Here is a 21,934-nt window from a genome sequence, read left to right on the forward strand (position 1 = left end):
CCTCGCCGCGCCGGCAGGGGGCGCGCGCGGCCGCCGCCTCGGCTTCCGCCTCCGGGCCACGGGGCGCGGGCGCCGCTCTCGGGCGGCCCAGCTCCTCCGCGCGGGAAAGGCGGCGGTCCGCGCTCGCGCCCCGGGTGCCTCCCAGCGCGAGAGGGGCCTTCCGGGCTGCGCGCGCCCCGTTTCGGGCCGGGGCAGCGCGCTCCCGGGCAAGCGCCTCCGGCTCGCTCCCGCGCAGGTGGCCCGGAGGGGGGCGCCCCCCCCCGCTGCAAGCGGCTGCTCGCTGGAGGCCCCCGTCCGGGCCGCGGGGCGCGACCCACCGGTCAGCGCGGGAGGAGCGCGCCTGCGATGCCCCCCGAGCGCCGAGCGGGGCTCCCGGCGGGGTGCGGCGCTCGCCTTCCCCGGGCTCCCTCGGCGGTTCCGGCCGCTGGATGCCGCTCCCCAGGGGCGTCCCGCAGGGGCCGGGCAGGGCCGGTGCGCGGCTCCTTGCGCCGGGGCAGCGCGGGGGTGCGTGGCCCGCGGACGCCGCGCCGGCTTTCCGGCTCGCAGGAGCGCGGGCCGCCTCCCTCCGCTCCCGCGGCTTCCCCGAGGGCCTCAGGGCCGCTGCGGGAAAGCGCTTGCCCTCCAGCGGCGGGCGGGGCTGGGCGTGGGCGAGCGGCCGTGGGCCTCGGGCCCCCGGGGACGCCTCTCCTGCCGCGCCCACCCCGCGCACGCGTGCAGGGGGCGTCCTCCGCAGCACGGACGCCCGGGCCGGGCCGGGCCGGGCCGGGCCGCAGCGCGGGGCCCGGTGTTGGCTCACCCGGAATCGGCTCGGGACGGAGCCGCTTCGGGAAGGACCCTCCGCTGGTGCGGGGAGGGAGGGACTGCGCCGCGTGGGTGGCCACAGGGATCCGCAGCCCCGAGCCCTGGCTCCTCCTGCCGGCACGGCCGGGATGAGCCGGAAGCCCGAGACGGGGGCCTTGTCGGCCGGGGAAAGGCCGCCGGAGCAGCTTGGCCAGCGGGGTAGCGCCTCCCCCTTGGGCCGAGTGGGGAAGGCCGGTCAGGAGACCGCTGGGGGGCGCTGGAGAGGATGCTGTGCAGGCAGTGTGCAAGGGGGCGCCCTCTTGTCCGTGGGCTGCTGCCCTGAGGTCTGGCAGTGGCCTGGGGGCTGGACCTGGACACCCAGGGGCAAAGCCGCGGGTGGGCGCCCCCTGCCACAGAAAGCGGGAGGGGTGGCTGTGCTCTGCTCCCCCAAGGACCCTCCCTCCTCCCCGTGTGACCCTGGACCGCCTCTGCTGGTCTCTGTTTTGGGACACTGGGGGCAGGGCTGCCTCAAACGGGGGGCTCTTTCCCACACGTGCTGTGGACTTGCCTTTGGCCTGGGCCTCTGGGATCTTGACTGCAGCAGTCCTGGCCCTGGATCTTGACTCGTATGGATACTGGCCTTATTGCAAGCCAGCTGTCAGGTCAGGAACGTGACCTTTGCTGGCCCCCTCCACTGCGAGGGGAGCCAAAGCAGCCGAGCCCCAGGGGCTCGCCTCCCAGAGGCCCGAGGGATGGGGCGGCCCACCCAGGATCGCCCAGCCACAGGACCGGCTTCGGTTGGGTGCCCTGCTCCCCACAAGCACACAGAGAGCGGCTCTTTTCAAAAATATGCTTTAATCACATCGTATTGGGCAGGTACAGTCTACAAACTCTAAAAAGTTGCTGGGTTGACAAAACGGGGTAGTGCCGCACAGCGCCAAGACCCGTCCGGCGAACAAGTTGTGCAACGGCTGTCAGAAGGGACAAGGCGCCAGGAAAGGGATCTGAGCGCGGCAGGAGGCAGCCCTGGCACTCCCAAGGACGGATGGTGGGTGGGAGGCAGCCGGAGGACGGACGCTGCTTGAGGAAGGACATCGAACTCAAACACGGCCCTGCCGCTCAGAGGGAGCCACGGCTGCCAGTGCCCAGTGCAGGCAGTGGGTAAGACTGGCCAGGAGTCCCGGAGCCAGGGCGGGCCCTGTTCTTGGACGGACGGCCCAAGGACGGACGGGTAGCTTCCTCTCACTGCTGAGAGCTGCCTGTACCAATGCACCAGGGCAGGAATGAATGGCCCCAGCCCCGGGACCCAGCCGCAGGCGTCCTTGGAGGGGGCTGCCCATGGCCCAGACATTCCCAGGCCACCCGGGCCCTGCAGAAACTCTGCTCCCCGGTCCCAGTGAAGGAAAACAAGTGCCTCTCGCCCCAGGGGGTGCAGCTGGGTGCACACTGTTGTTTCCTGTGGATGGTTCCAGCAGGCCCCAAGCCCCACAGGAAGCCCGGAGGCAACCGGTCCTGGCCCTGCCCAAGGCACAGCGGAAAACCCTGGGGCCCTCGAAGGTTATTGCATTGATCCAGTGTTCACGCTCCAGAGCGCGTGAGGAGCAGCCATCACCCGCACACACAGATCAGACACACGCACGCACGCACACACAGCAACTTCCCAGAGCGAAGAGGACAGCGCAGCATCTGCCTTTGCGCTGGCGAGGTCACGGGCTCCCTTCATAGTTCAGCACGTAATAATCATGGACATACATGAGCACAGCAATCGGCTGCCCGATAATCAGGGAGATCCAGACGGCCGCGTTGCCATAGTTGCCCTGCAGAAAGCGCCCGACAATCCAGGCCAGCGGGATCTGGGGGGGCAGGGCAGAGGTTAGCCCCCGGCCGAGTGGCAGCCACACAGCCCTCAGCCGGGGGGCCCGGCGGCCCACAAGGAAGGGGGAAGCCGAGCAGCCAGCTTCCCGGCTGGCCCTCGGCCGCCTCCGCCCATCTGGCGCCCATCACACCTGGCAGGCGGCTGCCACACTTTACCTGAGCCATCATCCCCATGAACGCCCAGAGCCGGAACATCTTCAGGGGCACGCTCACCAGGTACTGGGGGGCAGAGGGAGAAGCACACAGCTGTCGCTCCAGAAGGCAGAGCGAAGCGGGCCCCCAGCTTGGCAGCAGACCCTCCGCCGGCCCCAGCGCCTCGCCCCCTTCTCTCACGCGAGGAGGGGCATCCCCTGCCTCTGCTCCAAGGGGAGGGAGAGCGAGCAGGGGAGCCTGGGCCCGAGACAGCGCCACGAGTGCCACATGGGAGAGCAGGCACCAGCCCCCAACCCAGGGAAGGCTCCCAGGAGATGCAGCCTCATTCCCGAGTGAAACCTTGCCCAGGAGGGGAGGAAAACACGCAGCCGTCCAGGCCCGGAAAATGCTTCTCTGGGGCAGGCCCCGCGGCATCCCTGGGCGGCACCCACTGGCCCACACGTGCCCAGGGGCGCCTCTTCCTGCTCTGCCGACACGTTTCCGCCTTCCACGGCACCACTGCACTTCCGCTCAGCCGCCTGGCTCTCCCTCGCTGCCAGTATCCGGAGAACTGCCGCAGCCAGCCCAGTTCGCACACCCCAACCCCCCGGGGGCTGGTGCACATGCCGCGGCCCCCTGCACAGTGGCAGGGGAAGGGGGCTCGGTGCCCTGGGCGACGTGCCGCAGGCAGGAACCCAAGCACGGGTGGGGGCTCACCTCATGGAAGAAGGCGGAAGCCAAGAAGACTGCGGTCTGTGCGGTGCATTTCCCAACTCCCCTCTTGATCATGGGCTTGTAGAAATGCCTGCGTTGACGGGAAAGGAATGGATTGCTGGTTGGTGCCACCGCAGGGACAAGCCTTCCCAGCGAGGCAGGGGCGTTGGGCCCCGTCAGCCCACCGGCCAAATTCCAGGGGCCACATACCGGGGTGGGGCCAAAGCACCAGCTTGCTCCCACCACTAGTCACAAGCCCTTCGGACAGGCTGCCGAGTGGCTACCCGACGAGAGTGCCCCCCACAACCCGCGGAGCCCGGTCGGCCCTCGGACGCAAGGGAGCGGCAGCTTCCTCACGGAATCCATCCGGATTCCGCCGGTCTTCCCCTCGTTCTCCTGCCTGTGACGCTCCTGTCCGTTTCTCTTCCCAGCGTTCGCCCCCTTCTGTTGTGAGCGGGGGCAACACGCTGCGTGCTCGTGGCCGTGGTCCCCGGCGAAATGCCCCCGCACTCCACATTCTCTCCTCACTGCCCTTCCAAGCCTCAGTCGTCTCCTCACGTCTGGCCGCTGCCTCCCTTCGAACGGAGGGAGCCACGGCCAAGCCAGACCTCTCGCCATCTCCGCGTCTCCAGGGCTGGCTGTCCAGTGCAGCTCGGCAGCCCGGACTCCGGCCCCTGCCGGCTCTGCTGCAGCCCTGCGCTCGCATTCTCTCCCTTTCAGCCAGGGCGCCTTTCGGTTCACCGCTGCTTTCCATGAGTAACAGTTCCTTTCCATGAGTAACAGTTCCATCTGCACATCTGGAATTACCGATCAGTCTTCCACCAATTTCCACTCCGATTCTGATCCAGCTTTCCTTCCCGTATGTTCTGCTTCCGACTGCAGAGGAGGTGGAATCCCCCTTTGCCTAATGACTTTGCCCCTGGGAAGCCCTTCTGTTCCTCCATCCTCGGTCCCAAGAGAAGCTTCTCATCCGGGACGTGGGCTGTGCCTCAGGACGATGACGGGCGAGGCACCCCGGCTACTTCTCGCGCTCCACTCAGCCACGGGCTTTGCTGGGGTCCATAAAGCATGGACTGAGCATCCCTGAACTTTTCTGGTTGCTCCAACGGCCATTGTGCATTTGCGATAGGATCTCAAGCGCGTCTTCCTGTTCTGAATCCAGCTTGAACATAATCAGCTGAACATACTTCTCACTCCGTACAGGGCAACTTTTTGTCCGAAGCCTTTGGGCATCACTTTGCTTGCGTGAGAAATGCTCGACGGCATCCCAGATAGAAAGGGGAGGGGGAGCAAGTGGGGGGGTTTAAACCACGAGAGGCCGGGGTGGGGGGTGCCGGCAAGCAACACGTCAAGCAGCTCTTCACTGCAGCCCACGAGGCCCTTGCGCTGAGCTCGGAGGATGCCGATGGAGAAACCCCCTCCTGCTGCCGCGGGAGCGTCGCCACCCAGCCCCGCCACCAGCAAGACCCCCCGGCTGGCCAGGCCGTACCTCAGGCACCATTTGTGGACCGGGATGTTCCAGTTCTGCCAAAAATAGGTTACTGTCTCCGAGTTCCTGGAAGGAGGATGCAGAGGGAGGGAGCGTATGTCAACGCAGGAACGTTCTGCCCTGTGCCGAGCTCCTCTTCCCCCGCCAGGAAGGAAGGGCCTACCATCCCTCGTGGGCAGAGCCCAACTCCCCACAAGCCACGAGTGCTCGGGCTGCACCTCCTCTGCCCGAAGGCCTCGCAGGGAAGGGCAGCAGGAGCCCAACACCCGTCCCGGTGCTTTAGTTAACACGCCGCATCGCTACCTGCAGTGCCATACAAGTGCCGAGGCAGAGCCTCTACCTGAGCCCCGGTCTGGTGTCCCCTGCTGCGCACTGCAGGCCCCCCAACAGGAGGGGACAGCCCCTTCCCGTCCTGCCCAGTGCGCGGAAGCCTCTGCAATCCGCCCGTGCCGCTCTGAACTCCGGAGGGCGCAGTGTGGGGGCGGAGGAGGGGACTCACCACCAGTCCCTGTAGAACTCCCGGTCCCCAAACTGCATGACTTCCGCAATGACGTTCAGCGTCGAGTGGAAGAACCAGTAGAAGAAGATGAGCCAGATCAGGTGGTTGGGGACCTGGCAAGAGCCAGAAGCCGGTTAGCACGCCGGGCTTCCTGCCGGCAGAGGAGGCTCCGAGGGCACGCACCCCCCGCATGTGCCAGCTGACGCACGGGCTGCGCACGGGCGGCCTGCAACAGGGCAGCCTCTGAAGGGCCCTGTCCGCAGGCGGGTTCATCCCTTTGCAGCCTGAGCCAGCGCGGTGCCCTGGGCCAGAAGCCGGGGAGAAACAGGTGGCGCCCAACCCCGGCTTGGGGGAGCTTCCTCGGCGCCCCTCGCAAGCCCACATGCTGGTGGGCGTCTCGCCCCAGCACAGGGCCGGCGCAATTCCCGCCCTTCTGGAGGGAGCCTTCCCTCCCGCCATTCCACAGGCGTCACCCGGGTGCCAGAAGCGCCTGACCCACTCGCTGGACGTGCCCCACAAGCCCCCCGTCGGCCCAGCCTTTGCCCGGCAGCCCCACTTACGGCCAGCTTGAGGAGGCGCTCGATGATCCTGGAATAATCCATGTCCTGCGGAGAGAGGCCCCTCAGCACCGTCCCCGGCCAGCCAGGCGCGCATCTTCCCCAGGGGTTACGTGTCCCCCACCACCACTCCCCCCCCCCGACTGCTAGTGGGAAAGACGGAAGGGGCAGGGCCCACCGGCCATCCTGCCCCCTCTCCCACAAAGGCAACCCAGGGGGGCGACTCCGGGCACCGTACTCTGCGGTGTGGCCCACCCACGTGCCTGTGGGCCTCTCCAGCAGCAGGTGGAGGACGTGGGGTCTCCACACGCCCTACACCGTGGCAGGGGTGGACGAGCGGCCCAGCTCAGCCCTCCCTCAGAGGGGCCCCCACCCCAGCACGCCCCCCCTCGGGATCCCCCTCGGAGCGCCTGGCCCGGCCAGCGCGGCTTACCCGGAACGGCTTCATGGAGTTCTGGATTGTGGGAACCATCCACTGGAGGGAGAGCAGAGCACCTGGGTCAGCGGGACTGCAGGGAAACCCAGCGCCCCCAGGCAGCCTTCCCAGCCCGTGGCCACACAGGCGTGTTGGGTGACAACTTCCACAACCCCCAGCAAGAACAGGAAACTTATGAGCGTTGTAGTCCCACACACAAGGAGGTTTGGGGAACGTCTGGCAAGGCCCAGCAGGGCTGCGGGTTCCCCTTCTGCTTGCAGGAAGGTTCTCGTGCCCCTGGTCCCGCCCATACGCTCCACTGGGGGGCCCCGGCTGCAGGGACCCTCGCCAGCCAGATGCCAGGCTGACTCCCCCCACCGGTCACTTGGCGCCGCTCAGCCTGCAGCCTGCTTGCCCCACCAAGCCCGCTCCCCCTCCCAGGGCCGGCTTGCCTGCCCCACAGGCAGGAGGCAGCAGAGCCGTGCAGGTGGGGCCCTCGGAGGTTGGCCTGGGAGTTCTTCCCTGCCTACTTCCAGAGAGGGCCACCCTCCCAGGGCAGCTGATGCCCCAGGGACTGCCCTGCCGCGGGGAGCATCCTCCTGCCCTTATCCCAGGAGCAGCCCAGGGGGCGCCTGGGAGTCAGGCCATGGCTGCCAGGCAGGCCCACCTGGCCCAACTCACCTGCTGGATCAGCCCCACCAACAGCTGGATGAAGAAGAGCTGCAGGGAAGGAGAACGGCGGGCAGGTGGGTGCAGGGCCGGCTCACCTGCCCCCCAGGCCCTGCCCCACCCTGCGCCGCGAGGCTCGCACGCCGCACACGGGCCGGCCCTTCTGGAGCGTGCCAGCACGGCGTTCCGGCCCTCTCCGGCCCCGGGTGCAGTCTGTGGACACAGCGCTGGGCCGGGCGGACCGGCCGGCCTGGTCCAGCACAGCTTTTCCTACGGTCCGTCCGAGGGCCCTGCCTCCGGGCAGCAGGGGCCCGAGGCCCCTCCAGTGGGGATCAGGGTGGGGGGCACGCGGGTCTCTCACCATCTCAAAGAGCCTTCGCAGCAGGAAGCGCTTGCGGATCCGCGGGGAACGTGGGAAGTTCAGTTCGTAGCACAGGGTCGGCGCGAAGAGGAAGTAGTACAAGTCTGTGGGAGGGGAGGGCCTTCAGCCCCGGGCCGGAAACGGGCCGGGCCCCCTCCACAGGGTGCGGCGAGCATCCCGGGGGCCCGGTCCCCTTGAGGCCCGCGGCTCGGAGGGGCAGGCGCTGGAAGCCCCCCTCCGGCCTCCCTGCCGGCGGCACGTCCGGAGGGCCAGCCGGGGACTCGCTAGCCAGCTGCGCCGGGGTTTCCACCACCTGCGGGCAGGAAGCCTCGTGATGCCCCCCACCAGCCCAGGCCGGCTAGTCTACCTTTATAGGTCAGGTTGGCTGGGTACAGCACTCTGCTCGTGCTCACGTCCCCGTTGGCTTTCTGTGGCCGGGAAGCTGCAACAGAGGGGAGAATCAGGCCTCCAGTTCCCTCGCCCCACTCGGCTGCAGGACTCCCTCCTGGGGTGTTCGGGCAGCGGCAGGGGGAGCCGGCGCCTGAGGGGGTGGCTGGCGCTGGTTCCCAGGCCCCCTTTGCGTGTGCAGCTGCAGCGGCAGGGAGGGCAGGCTCGGCGGCTGAGCTTGTAGGAGCCTCGCCAGGCCGCTCGGCCACTGGGCTCGCTGGCGGGGCCGAGGGGAGGCGTCCGCCACAGCCGGACAGGGCCAGGTCGAGAAGGCCGGAGCCGCAGCGCCGAGGGCTCCAGGCGTGACCTCCTCCCCTTCCTCCCCAAAGGCTGCTCCCTCCCAGGCAGATGCCGAGCCGGTTGTGCTTGCCTCCTGCAGTGCAAGGGGCAGCCCCAGCCTTGCCTCCCCCCTCCAGCCTGGGACCCTTCCATCTCCGGCAGGCCAGGACCCCCCACCCCAGCTCTGGCATGCCGGCACCCAGCTGCCCCCCCGCCCCCCGTCCAGCGCTCACCCGCCTGGGCGTGGGCGGCCTTCGCCTGCCTCCCCTCGCGGCACCACCTGTTGACATCTTTGTAGGAGTAGAGCTTGAGGAAGAGGATGGTGTGGATGGAGAGGGAAAACACAGCGCCAACTGCAGCAGCAGACAAGCGGGGAGGGCGGAAGGTGAGCTCCCAGGCAGGGTGGGGCAGCCCCAGAGAGTCCACCCCTCCCTTTCAGCACCTCGAAGGGACACGGAGAGTCCAGCGCCCACGCAGGAGGCGTGCTTGCCAGGGGCCCCTCCCTGGTGCCTGGAGGGCCCCGGCCCGCGAGCAGAGTGCCTGCTTCACACGCGGACAGTCCAGGCACGCTCCTGGCAGTCCGAGACCCACGGGGGCGGCACACGCAGCGCTGGGATGGATGGGCCAAGAGCCAGCTCTGGATTAGGCCGCTCTGGAGACGGACTGCTGGCCTGCACTCACCGGGCGTGATGGAGTCCACGGCCAGCACCACGAGGGCGGGGAAGCACAGGATGGTCAGGAGGTTGAGCGTGTGCAGCACGGCCCCCCCACGCTCGGCCAGGGAGCCCTGCGGAGGGGGGGAGACGCGGGCGTGAGACGGCGGGGCTGCCTTCCCCTCGTGCCTCCCCGCAGCCCTCCGTCGCTCGGCGTCTCCGTGCTGCCGTCCTGCGGCTGGGAAGAGCCAGGAAAGGCCCCCAGAGCGGCCGGGCGTCTCTCGTCAGGAGCAAAGGCCGCGGGCAGCTCGGGCACCAACACGCCAGCAAACGGCCTCGGAGAAGCGCGTCCCCCGGGCCCACCCTGCTTACCGCTGCCAGCCTCTTCTCGATGTGCAGAGCTGCCAGAGCGAACACGTTGGCCACTGAGGACAAGACGGGGTGCCAGTTAGCGCTGGAGGTGGCGGGGCCCCGCGGCATCACGGCGGGGGGCAACCTGTTCTGCTGCGGCCAGCGCCTGGCACAAAGCTGGACCAGGACCCCCGAGCCCAGCACCCACGCCGCCTCCACTCGGGCTCCCCTGCCCTGAGCGACGCTGGATCAAGGTGGCCCCAGGGCTTCCTCACTCGGGGGCAAGAGCAGCTTCAGGAGGCCGAGGGCCGGGGGTCAAGCGAGGGGACGGCTCAAAGGAAGGTCTCAAGGCCACCTCTGGGGGGAAGGAGGAAAGGGCCCCCGGATGCTGGACTCACCGATAACAAGGCACAGGGATGGCCAGCTATAGGGGTCCTTCAAGAACAAGGAGATGACCTGGATGGGATCCACCAAGATGCCGTACCTGGAAGGGCAGGAAGGAGCAGCTGGTCTGGGAGGCTGTGCCGGGCCAGGCGCCCTCTCCTCCCAGCCGCGCAGACGGCCCAGGGCCAGGGCAGCAGCAGCCCCCGCAACTCTGCGCACCCAGCACACGCCGAGCGAGCCAGGCAGCTCTGCCAGATGCCGAAGAGCCGCACGGGGGACCCCCCCCACAGCCCTCCCGCTCCCTGTTCCACGTTCGGGGGCACAACTGCCGCAGGAGAGCAGGCGGAGCGTCTGGCCGATCCGAGCGTGACGGTGGGTGCACGGCAGCGCTTCCTGCAGCCGCTGAGTGGGCTGGACGGGGGAAGCCGGGGGCCAGAGCGGAGGCGCCCTGCAGCCGCGGCGCGCCTGGCCACCGCCCGGGCCGCTCCTCCTTCCCAGGCTGGCCAGCGAGGTCCGGAGTCTGCGGGGGGCCTCCAGCCGGGCTCCCCAGGCGCTGGCCCACTTCCTCCCTGCCCTAAGCCCATCCTGCGGCAACATGCATTCGGGCACTCGCAGGAAGCGAGTCCAAGCTCCCGCACACGTGAACTGTGCGCACTGGGAGGGCGCTGTCCGCGTTCTGGGCACAAAGCACGGCCCGTCTGCTGCCCCTTGCACAACGGAACTGCCCGCATCCCCGAGCACTGACGGACGTGGGCCTGGCTCGGCGCGGGCCGGTGTCCCCCAGCGGCACTTCTCGCAGGGCCGAGCGCTTCCATGCAGGAACGGAGAGGAGGCCGGCTGTGTTCGGTTGCTCTCCGCCCGCCAGGCCCTGCTCAGCCGGCGGCCATGCAACTGAGCCCCCACCCCGTCTCTCCCTGTGGGGCGTGCAGGGAGCTGTCCCGAGCCCCGAGAAGCAGAGCGCCAGTAGAACAAGCGGCCCCTCACACCACACGGGGGCAGCACCTCCTCGAGAGCGCAGGAGCCAGGGCGGCACAGCGACCTGCAGGCAGCCCCCAGCCCCCCACCCCCCGGCAGGGGCTTTGGGACGTTCCGAAGAGGCGCTGCAATCAAGCCTTACTCAGCCCTCCAGGGGGGCCGGGCACCACATCGCCTCGGCAGCACGAGGGCAGGCAGGTGCCCCCGCCTGGGTCCTGCGAGGCCAGCCGGGCGCATGGGCATCCCAACAGACACCCCTGAGACCCGCTGGCCGGCTGCGGAGCCGCTCCGGGCCTGCATGGCGGGCGAAGGCCCAGTGGGCAGCAGCGGCAGGCTGGCCGGCAGCCAGCGCACCCACGTCGAGCCCCAGCCGGCCAAACCAAGTGCCTCGGCTGGGCCCGGCTGCCTGCCGGGTCGGCTGGCGGAAGCGCAGCACTTACTTGATGAGGTTCTCGAGGAAGAGGCGGGCGTTGCTCAGGACCTGGGGGGAGAGGGGCCGGGTTAGCAGCAGCAGGCGGAGAGCTTGGGCGCTTTCCGGCCATCACCCCCCCAGCTGCCCCGCGTGGGCCGGCAAGTGCCTGCATGAAGCGGCAACAGAAACCCGCGGGCACCGAAGGAGAGGGTCCCAAGGCTGATGCAGCCCGGGCAACCAGACGGCTTCCAGCAGCAGCTGGGGGCCGTTTTTGCCAACGATGATGACCTGACGAAGCAGGGGGTGAAGCTGGGCCCAGGGGAGCGGGCCGCCCAGCCCCATCCGCAGGAAGGGCCTCCCACGCTGGGAGTGGGCCGTATCCAGATGCACACGGGTTCTGAAAAGCCCAACCCCAGCGGCACCCCGGAGCTGCACGGCCCGGCCACCCGCAGGCCCCGCTCGGTGCCCTCAGCCCCAGAGGGCTTCCCCGCAGGGGGAATCAGAGCCCGGCAGCCTGGGCACCCAGGCGGGGTACCAAGGAGCGCCCCCTCTCCGCAGGGCCGGGTGGGGGCGACGTTCTCGCTCACGGGTGCCCCGCGGCGGTGCAGAGGAGGGCCGGAGGAGCAAGAGGCAACTCGCCAGGGCGTGCCGCCCTCCCCAGCACCGGGTCGCAGTCGAGGGCGGCGCAAGGACCACAGGAGCAGAGAGGGCACCCGAGGCTGGCGTGTGCCAGTGCTGCCGTCTGCCCCCCCCCCCGCCTGCCCTGCCAGGGCAGAGGCGGCGGCACCGGCCCGACAGCAGCTCCGGGAGCCCCCGGCCAGCCCCTGCCCCGACGTGCTCACCGGCCCAGCAGGATGCGCCCTTCTGGGGGAGCCTTTCCTGGCCAGAGGCCGCCCTGGACTGTCCCCCCTCCGTGGGGGACCCTGGCAGGGCAGCCGCCGTGTGAGCTCGGACAGCACCTGCAGCACCGCGCCTGCCGCACGAGGGGTGGAGGTGGCTGAGTGCCAGCGGCCGCTCGGGGCCGGGAGCGAGGAATGCAGTTCTGCTGGCTCCTGGGAAAGTCAAGCAGCTGCCAGCCCGGCGGGGGAGCCCGGCCCAGGCTGCGCACAAAAGGGCCAGGAGCGGAAGGACTGGTTCTGGCCAGCCCACGTGGCCACGATCCCCTCTGCCCCAGCACCATGTTCTGCTGGGGCAATTGCGCGTTGCTGCCCGGAAGACAGAGCGCCTGAAGGGCGGTGCAGGGCCCCCAGATAATGTTCCCCCACCCCCCCCCTCTCGGTGGCCCAGACCCCCCCCCCCCGCAGCATTCCCAGCGCAGGCAAGTGGATGCAACTGGGCTTGCACTGGGAAGGACGGGAAGGCACATGGGGCCAAGCGTCACCTGCCCTTCCGACGGATGCAGGCAGGCGTCCGGCTCCGAGGTCAGCGCTGCCCCCCGACAGCCTCCACTCCCCCCTCCCGCTGTGCCTGCCTGCGTCTCATGGGCCCAGCACCCCGCCGGGAAGCCTTCCGGAGAGGAAGGGGCCCTCGGAGATGCCGACCAGCCTCCCCGGGGTTTGCTCCAGAAGCACCCTCTTCTCCACACGGCTCCAGGTGCCCCCAGCCAGGGCCTCCCCCAGCACAGCTAGAGGCGGAACTGCACCCCCATGGGCGGCTTCCTCCCAGGAAGGCCTCTGACCGGTGTCCTCTCAGCAGCCCCTGCAGGGCTCGTCCCTTTTGTCCAGGACGGAGCAGGCACCACTCGGGGAGGAGCAGGCGGGCCTCCCTCTCCATGCCCCTCTTCTGCTCTGGGCACCGCGGCCTGAGGAGCCTGGCAGGGCCCCAGAGCCAGAGCTGGGGGGGGCCCTTCAGAAACGAGCTTGTCCATCAACACTCCACCTGGCTTGCTGCTGGAGGGAGTCAGCTGTGCTGCCACAAAGGGGCTTAGCCCAGCCCCCCCGGGGGGGATCCCGCCATGCCAGGGCCGCCCGCCAGTTCAGCTTCCCACGATTTTAGCTCCCCGCCCCGGATGAGAGCACTGGAGACTCCATTCTGCAGCCTGGATGCCACCGAAGCCTTTGCTGCAGCAGGAGGCAGCCTCAACACCCCCCCCACCCAGCCAATACGCCCCCCCGCTCCCTGCTGCCAGTGCACCCCAATGCACAAGGCTGTGGCGCTCGGGGCCCCCCGCGGCGCGCCCCGGAGCACCCGGGGAGCCAGGAGTGTGGCTGGGGCTGCACCCTGCACCCGACCCTTCCCCGGGCGTCTGCCAGGAGAACGGGAGCCGCGCCACCCCGCAAAGCCAAGCTGGGGCCGTAGCTCCGCCCCACACAACCTGGGGCCCACACCGCCAGACACTCCAGCATCCAGCCCCGAAAGGACCGAGCCGGCCGGAGCAGTGGCTCTGCAATACGGCCCCTCCCAAGGGCCCCGGGCTCCCCCCCCCCCAAGCGCCCTGCCCCGCTCAACTCGCGTCCCGGGAGTGTGCGCACAGCGCAAGGCCCGCGGTGGCGCCCAGGTCAGGCTAGCCGGAGCCACCTGGGTGAGCGGCCAGCGCGGCTCCGCTGCTACAGGGGCCTCAGAGGCCGCGCAGCCTGGAGCCTCATGCTCGAGTTGGCCAGGCGGGGCTCCTGGGAACTCAAGGTCAGCTCTGCCGAGCCAGCCCCACGGCGGCCCCGCACCACCCAAAGCGCGCCGGATGGACGGCCCTGAGCAGACGGGGCAGCGGGAGACCCTGCAGCCAGCGCCGACACAGCAAGCCCCCGGAGCCCCTCGTGGCCCGTGCCCCCCCGCCTTTTCTCCCACCAGCCCAGGCTGAGGCGGGGCTGGCGGGGCCGAGGCGCTGCCACGAGGAGCCCCAGGGCCTGTGTCCGACCCCCCCGCCAATGCCCACACCTGGCCTGAGAGGCAGCGGGACGGAAGCGGGGCAGCCATGCCCCCGAAGAGGATGCTGCCCAAGGGGAAGAAGGCAGGGGCTCCAGGAGGCGGCCCTTGGGGGAGGCTGCTCTGCCCCGTGCGTCTTCCAGTATGGGGTTCCCAGGCGGGGGGGGCCCTCCTTGAGCCGCTGGTGGCCCAGCCACGCCCCCACCTGGGCAGAGACAGCCTCTCGGTGATCTGCGCTCCAGTAATCCCCAAGCTGGATTACTGCGATGCTCTCCAGGCGGGGCTGCCCTTGAAGACCGTTCAGAAGCTGCACTGTGGAAAGGCGGCAGCCGGCTAAGGGGAATCCGACGCTCGATCACGTAACGCCAATCCGGGCCCGCGGGCACTGGCTGCACACAGGCTTCCAAGCACAGTGCAAGGGACTGGTTTTAGCCCGGAAGGACCTGCATGGCTTGGGCCACAATATCTGAGGGAGCGCCCCTCCCACCTGCCGTCCACCCAGACTCTGTAATCAGGATGCAGGGTCTGGCTCCCGTTGCCGCCTCCAAGGGGGGCCCGGTTGTTGGCAAACAAGGAGGGGGGCCTTTTCCGTGGTGGCCTCCGGGTATGGGACTAGCTCCCCCCTGAAGCCCGCCTGGCGCCCACTTTGCTGTCTTTTTGGGGCCAGGCAAGGACTGTGCGCTACCGCAGGGCATTCAAGTCGTCTACAAGGGTCCGCTAGGTTTTTTAATTTTTTTCCTGGTTATTATATTTTCCCCTAGTTATTATATTTATAAATCTGTTTAAACTTTGCTTTTAAATTTTGTTTTGTAAATTTTTGTGCTGCTTTAAAGATGTTAAATGCAGTATTTTGTACTGGATCTTTAACACAAGCGCTGTGAACTGCCCACAGTGTTTCAGCTGTTGGGCGGTGCAGAGAATGAATAAATGAACAGACGTTCCAGGCCCTTGCTTCCAACTCCGCAACATGCCAAAGAGCCAACCGAGGCAGGACTAGGACTGGGCGAGGGCGTTTGGCAAGAGCTGCCTCACGAGGGAGGCGGACCCCCACTCCAAGCTAGACCGGGGGTCCCGCAAAGGGTGCGAAACGCTCCCCAAGAGGGTCAGAAAGCCACTGGGCGCCTCAGCCCCCTGGGCAGCGACATCACCTGCCCGGCTCCGGCCACCCCAGCCCTGCCATGGGGCCCCAAATGGCCACTTCTGTGCAACCAGGCCAAATATTGACGGCCAGTCGGTAGCTTGCTTTGTGGCAGGATCTGGCCGGGGGCCCCTCCAGCCCTCGCAACAGCACGCAGCAGCAGCCCCGGCAGAAGGCGCTGGGCCGGCACCCCCCCACACGGGCCCAAGGGCTGGGCCACCTGGCTGCCCTCGCCGCTCCATGCCGAGCCGCAGCGGAAGCAGCCGCAGCCTCCGCCCCTCTGCACCGCGCCTGCCGGCTCCTGGCCCTTCCGCTGGCGGGAACGGAGAGCGGGGCTCCTGCTACTCACCAGCATCACCACGCACCAGTTCAGGATGCCCCGGTAGTTGCTGTAGCCGCTCGCGGAGCTCAGAAGGGAGTCCTGGAGCCGGTGGCACCTGCGTGGGAGCGAGGAGCGAGGGGTTAGAACGGCCAGGCGAGCAGAGCCTCGGTCGACAACACGGTGAGCGCCGACTACCAGTCTTGCCTCGGAGCGTCCCAGAGGGGCTTGAAGGAGCAGGATCCCGGACCCCCTGGGGAGCAGGAGCCTCCCAGAGCCCGGTGGGGAGGAGCACCCCGTGGAGGGCTGCCGTGTGGGGGAGGCACTTCCTTCCTTCCGGACGTCTCTCCCCCTCCAGAGCTTGGCTTGATCCGCCTCCCTGTAACCTGGGCGCTGACTTTCAGATCCGGGGTCCCCCAGGGCCCGGGCCTCCGGGCACAAGCGGCGTTGTTCTGCCCATGAGCGCTCTGCTCCCGGCTAGCTTTCCGGAGGTGGCTCCCAGGCGGCAGAATCCGGGCCAGGCCTCCGGCGGACGGAGCCTCCCGCGAGCACATGGACAAGATCATGTGGGCAGCCGCAGGCAGGGAGCTCGGCTGGGCTGCCGGGCATCAAGCCGGCCCTCCCCACACACGGAGGCCGCCTGATCCCGGGTGACACGCGCGCACAACCCCCCGCGTGCCAGAACATGAGGCTGCAGTGACGGCACGGGAGTCCGGGGCGAGCACGAGGCCTGCCTCCTGCAGGGCAAGGGCGCCATGGCGGCCCCCAGCCCTGTGGGAAGGACAGCGAGAACCTGACCCGGGAGACCCGGCTCCGCACCAAGAACTAGGAAAGGTTGGCAGCAGCTGATCCTTCCCTCCCCATCCGGGAGGCATCTGTACGAGGGACGTGCCCACAAGCTCCCCTGTGGCAGAGCTCCGGTGGGCCGAGCCCTCGCCCTTCCGCCACCCGCGGCTCGGAGCCGCATCCTGCAGTGCTCTGCAGCCTTCCTGGCCCACTGCAGGGCAGCCTGGGGTAAAGCACAAGCCCCACTGAGATCTCTGCCACGCCACCAGCTGCTCTCCTGGCCTTCACCTCGGTCCAGGAATGGGCAGAAATGGCCACGTCCCGGTGCCGCAGCTGAGCTCCTCCAGAGAAGCTCCGGCACACGCGCGGCGCCCTGAAGCCAGGAGGCTGGGCAGGAGACGGGGCGCAGGGCCACCCACCCAAGGTCCAAACAGCACAGCAAGCAGCCATCCTGATGTGGTTTTGGGATGAACTTTTTCTTATGCTTTTAATGTTGTGGTTCTATTTCCTATTTGATGTGCTGCCATAACCTGCCCAGAGCCTCCAGCTACCAGATGGAACAGAAATTAAACAATCCACCCACTCACCCCCTATACTCGCAAGCACCACCACTGCCCCCCCCCCCCCCCCCCCCCCCCCAAAGCACCCCCCCCCCCCCCCCCCCGGCCCATTCTGCAGAAAAGCAGCACTTCCGCCCATCTGGCCCACGATTCAGTGAGGACCCCAAGTCCCCATCACCTCTGGAGTCCATGCAATTCGGCCCCGCTGTTCTTCTCAGTGGGTGAGCGCCCCCAGTTCTTCATGAGGGCTTTACGGTGGAACCGGGTCCTGCCCAGCTGCCTCCTGACGGGGGCCGGGCATGGCTGAGGCCTTCAGCGGCAGGCCAGCCCCAGACTTTCCAAAGGGAGTTCCACTCGGGTTCAGCCACCCTCTAAGGAGGCCTAGAGAGCAGCAGCTGGGGGGGGGGCTATTCCCCCTTTCCGCTTCTCCCCTAAGCACAGCTCTGGGACGCCTCTGTGTGCTCGAGATACGCGAGTGCCTCCCGCCACCCTCCCCGCAGGTCGCTCTCTAATCTCAGGAATTAAGTGGCAAGTAGGCAAGTGAGCACCGTCCCGCATTAATCGCGGCCCTTAAAACCGCCCGGCTAATCCTCTTATCGCAGCCTCTGGGCCGACCTGGGAGCCACTCAGCTGCGGGGCGACCAGCGTGCGCCACGGCCCCCTGGCAAGCGCGAGCCCGGATGCCGCTCCCGCTGTCCGGGACGCCCGTCCAGGCCCGGCCCGAGTCCAGGCCCGCCTGGCCACACCAGGCCCGCCCTCAGCCGGAGCCGGAGTCCCTGCGCTGGAGAGCGGCCGCCGCCTGTGCCCGCCACGCACGTTCACGCAAGAAGCACGCCCTGCGCCGCTGCGGCTCCTGCCTCCGCTCTCGCCGCTCACGAGCCGGCAGGAAGCCCTTGGCTTCAGAGCAGGATCAGAGGCCGCCGCGGCCTCCCCACCTCTCGCCCTGCTTGCCTTCGTGAGACGCGCTGCTGGGGCGGGCGGGAGAGCAGCACCAGCTGTGCCAGAACAAGGCGACCGCGGGGCTGGCAGCCGCGAGACGTGAGCGATGCTGCCGGAGCCCAGCGAGGAAGCACCCCCGCCCGCCCGCCCGCCTGCCCGCCCACACAGGCTTCGGCACGGGAGGGGACCACATGGCCCTCCCTGGGCCCAGAGAGGCCCTGCGGCGCCCCGAACTGCCTTGCCAGCCTTTTCTCCGCATCCGGTCAGCCGTGCAGAGATTCCGGCGCACCGAGCGGCAGGCGAGAAGAGCACAGTGCCTCTTCGGGCTGGACGCGGCTCTCCGAGCTCGCCGGCAGGGAACGCTCTTCCGCGGCTGCCCAGCCACCCGGGGGCCGCTCCTTGAGACGGAGAGCAGCGCCGGAGCACGAGCAGCACGCTATCCCCCACACCGCCAGGTGCCGAGGGGGTGGCCTGGGACAGCGTCCGCGAGGGCCGGTCCTGAACTGCCTGCCTGAATACTGCCCGAGCAGGAAGACCACGGGGCCAAGGGAGGACAAAGCTGCGCTCCTACAGGTGAACCACCTGAGGACTGCACAAGAGCGAGGCAGGGCAGAGAGCAGGCGAGAGAAAGAGCCTTCCAGCAGGGGCCTGGCCGCGGGAATTTGCGCTCCGGGAGGCTCCCCGATTCCTTTGAGGCTCCAGCTTGAATGCGTCCCCAGCCCGTTGGATTCAGCAATCAGGGAGCTGCTCGTTTTATGGACCAGAAGCCTTTGCTCTTGCTGGTTTTCGCGACTGCCCCATTTTCCCATTCAACCCCCCCCCGCCAAGATGATGTGGGGGGGGGGACTGAAGCACCTCTGCATCTCCCTTCTCTCACAGGACACCCCACTCAGCAGAGGCAGATTGTCACTCCGAACACACCTTCAGGACCACAGGAGCTTCCCCGGAAGAATGTCACCATCCCCATGGGAAAACGGTGGCGGGCGGTTGCCACGTGCGCTGCCACGCAGAGGATGCTCGGAGAGCAGAAGGCCAGGTGGTCGGTGGATGACTGGCTCGCTTCTCTCCCAGGTGCGCACACCTGTTTTGCCGGCCCAAAAGCACTTACAGTGGTGCCCCGGGAGCACCGCTCCTGCCCAAGCCGTCCTTTCTCAGCAGGGCCTTCGTGGGGCTGCCTGCCTACGCGGCACAGGGGAGCATGTGTGGCAGGAGGGGCTGAGCCGAGATGCACCCCAGCAGGAACCCGGGGTGGCCCCGGAAGCCTGTCACGCCTTGCGCGGCTGTATGAAGAGCCCCCTGGCCTCCCCGGCCACGGAGTGGGGCCGCTGGGCTCTCTGCGCAGCTGCGGCTCCTCCGCCAGTCAGACTCACACACCCCCAGCCAGCCGGCAACTTGGGCAGCCCCGAACACTTGGGGGGAGCCACCCCGCACGTCTTCCAAAGAATGAAGCGCCCCATGGCGGCCTCACATGTGGACTCTCCGGGACCTTGATGATGCCGGAGCACAGGACACGGAAGAATCAGCTCCAGCTGCGAAGACCCCGATTCAGGCCGGACATCAGGAAGAGCTTCCTTGCTGTCAGAGCAACACGGCAGGGGAACCGGCTGCCTGGAGAGGTGGGGGGCTCTCCCACACTGGGGACATTCAGGGAGAGGCTGGGCAGCCCTCTGAGTGGGGTGGTGTGACTTGGTGTCCTGCAACAGCAGGGGGGTGGACTGGAGGGCCTTCAGGGTCCCTTCCACCTCTGCTCTTCTCTGATTCTACGAAGCAGGATGGTCCATGGAAAGGCCTCTGTGCCACTGTCTGCTGCTCCGAGTCAACCAGCCTTCCCAAGCCGGTGTCCCCCAGGTGGGCTGGGCAGCAACTCCCACACAGACCCGGAGCTGCTGCCCAGCCCACACGGCCTTCGTGTGGGGCAGCTCCCACGACGGTGTTGGCAAGGGGGACAGTCCCGGCCCCAGTCTGCCAGACCAGGAAACGGCCCCGCTGCTTCTGCGAAGGGACGCCGCGGCCCCCTCCTCGCCAGCCTGCTGTGCAGAGGAGGTGGGCACGGCCAGGCAAGGCAGGCACACGGCCCGAGGCACAAGGGGGCTCCGCCACACGGGACCCTCCCTTCTGCAGCTCCGCCTCTAAGGCCTTCCTGCCCCTGCCCTCCAGCACGGGACCCCAGCGACTCTCACAGGAGGAGGCCGCAAGCCGCACCTGTGAGGGAGGCGCCAGCTGTGCAAAGCACTGCTGCGGAGTGCACAGGAGCCCGTGGCCAGCCCTCCCCGGCAGTTGCGCTGACTCCCAGCTTGTGAAGAGGCCACGTCTTCATCAGCCCCCACCTCCCGCCTCGAGCGCACAGAGAGAGGCCGGGCAGACCACGGCGGCACCCTCCACACGCCGATCCAGGCGGGGTCTGGGCAGGAGACAGCTGCTCGGCCCATCTCGGTTCAGCCAGGTGCGCCCAGGCGGCACCTCGCCACAGAAGCAACCTGTCCCGCCTGGCGGTGAGCGGCACGTCCTCCGCAGGCCAGAGCCAGGGCCCTCCGCCCACTCCAGGCCCTTAACTGTGCACAGAGGGCAGGCCCTGCCCCGCGGCTTGGCTCAGGGGGAAGGCCAGCGCGGAGCTTCCCAGCCAGGAAGGCTTCCGACTCGCACGCAGGGGGTGGGGCGAGGCAAAGAGCAAGACGAGCAACTGCCTTCTGGAAGGGCGAGATTGCTTGTCCCAGGGCAGTGGCCCAGCCCCTCGCTCGGTTTTCAAGGCCCCGGGCAGGAAGGCAGACGCGTTCGTGGAGAGGAAAAAGCCCCCACCACAAGAGGAGCCAGACGACACATAGTCTCTCGCAGGCCAGAGTCTTTCGGCACAAGCGGAGGCCAAACCCAAGTCCTGTGATCTGGATGAGGTACACTAGGCCAAAATGCAAGCATTCCGGCCCTGTGTTCGTTTACTTCCAAGATCCAAGGCTCAGAAAGTGTTTTGCAGAACAGGTGTCAGAGTACCCCTTCCCCAGTCTGGTGCTTTCCAGATGTTTTGGACTACAGCTCCCAGATTCCTCCTGCCAGCACAGCCAGCAGCTAGGATACCTGCTGGCACGAACCACCTTTCCACAGTGTGGGCAACAGCCTCCCAGGCACATGCTCAGAGTTCATGAGGGCTGGTGCACGCACATCAGACCCAAACTGCAGCGATCACAACGGCCAAACTGTGCCGGGCAGGAACGCAGCACTTCAGCAGGCCCAACGTGCCCCCTCACCACCACATCGGGGGTGCTCGGGGCGGGTGGGGAGACCAAGAGCCTTTAAGAGCACTCCCACGAGGATTCTGGAAGAGAACCTCGAGGTGCGCCAACCCACGTGTCAGGGACATCCGGGGAGCGGGCCCCCCCCAGCTCGCAGGCGAGGGGGAGCAAGGCGCCAAACAGAACCGGGCTTCGCGCGCCGGGATCCCCAAGGCTGGGCCGCGGCTCTCCGGGCAAGGGGCTGCCTGCCCGCAGCCCTTTCCTTCCACGGCGCGCTCCCTCCCCGAAAAGGCCGGGCAGCGAGCAAGCAGCGCAGCACGCCGCCCGGGCAGTCCGCTCCGCTCCGGCGCCGCCCTGCGTGTCCCTCCCGCGGGGCCGCCTGGCTTCTTCCCGGGGCCCGTGCAGGCTGCCTGCGCAACGGGGCTGCGCAAGAGGAAGCGGGACCCCAGGGGGCGGCCGCCGCGCTCCACGCTGCCGCCTCCCTCGGCTGCCCAGGGACGCCCGCAGGAGGCCCTTTGCCCCGGCCAGCGGGCGCAGCAGGAAGGCAGCGCGGGAGGGAGACCGCGCCGGGAGCAAGGGGCGGCGTGAGTCACGCACGGCGCGGCACTCCCTCCGGCGAGCGGAGCGGAGCGGAGCGGGGCGGGGAGGCGGCCAAGAGCGGGGTCGGAAGCCGGACCCACTCGGCGGCGGGCGGCGCCTGCCCGGCCTCCGGCCGCCCCTTCGTCGTCGGCTCCGCTCCGCGGACGAAGGGCGAGGGCTCGGCTGCCTTCCCCGCGCGAGGGCGGCGGAAGGACGCGGCAACCGCAGGAGGGGGAAGCGAAGTCCGGCAACGGGCGGCGGCGGGCGAGGCGCCCCAACCGGGCTGCGCGCCGCAGCGGTGCCGGCGCGACGGAGCGCGCAGCAAGGCGCACGCTGCCCCTCCGCTCCCTCCGGCGGGACGGAGCGCTGCCCCGAGGAAGCCGCAGCCGCGGAGCCGGCCGCAGCCCCAGGACGCCCCCGGAGGCCCCTCACCCCGCCCGCCACGCGCCCAGGACCGCGCCCCCGCAGGACTACCTGAAGTCGGCAGGCGCGGCGTCGGGCGGGAGCGCGCCATCGCCGGCGCCCCCCCGGGCCG

The 21,934-nt window shown here is 68.7% G+C and overlaps 2 protein-coding genes across 2 annotated transcripts in view; both read right to left on the reverse strand.

The window, feature by feature from the left end:
• The window catches only part of LOC123035295 (casein kinase II subunit alpha-like), a 16,872-nt gene extending 16,059 nt beyond the window's left edge, over positions 1-813 (reverse strand). Inside the window, exon 1 of the mRNA XM_044453324.1 lies at positions 797-813. The gene's annotated coding sequence lies outside the window, so the exon portion shown is untranslated. The remainder of the gene's footprint in view (positions 1-796) is intronic.
• Positions 814-1,616: 803 nt separating this feature from the next.
• DGAT1 (diacylglycerol O-acyltransferase 1) lies at positions 1,617-21,932 on the reverse strand (the record flags this gene model as incomplete). Its single annotated transcript, XM_044453242.1, has 17 exons — positions 1,617-2,633; positions 2,812-2,874; positions 3,505-3,592; positions 4,991-5,056; positions 5,490-5,602; positions 6,050-6,094; positions 6,480-6,521; positions 7,143-7,181; positions 7,492-7,595; positions 7,859-7,933; positions 8,451-8,570; positions 8,899-9,004; positions 9,243-9,295; positions 9,620-9,705; positions 11,021-11,061; positions 15,342-15,429; positions 21,874-21,932. Coding segments are annotated over 17 exons (1,335 nt in total), but the record flags the coding sequence as incomplete, so codon positions are not given.
• Positions 21,933-21,934: the final 2 nt, after the last annotated feature.

Source organism: Varanus komodoensis, unplaced genomic scaffold (assembly GCF_004798865.1).
Source record: "Varanus komodoensis strain SLA01 unplaced genomic scaffold, ASM479886v1 scaffold78, whole genome shotgun sequence".
Lineage (NCBI taxonomy): Eukaryota > Metazoa > Chordata > Lepidosauria > Squamata > Varanidae > Varanus > Varanus komodoensis.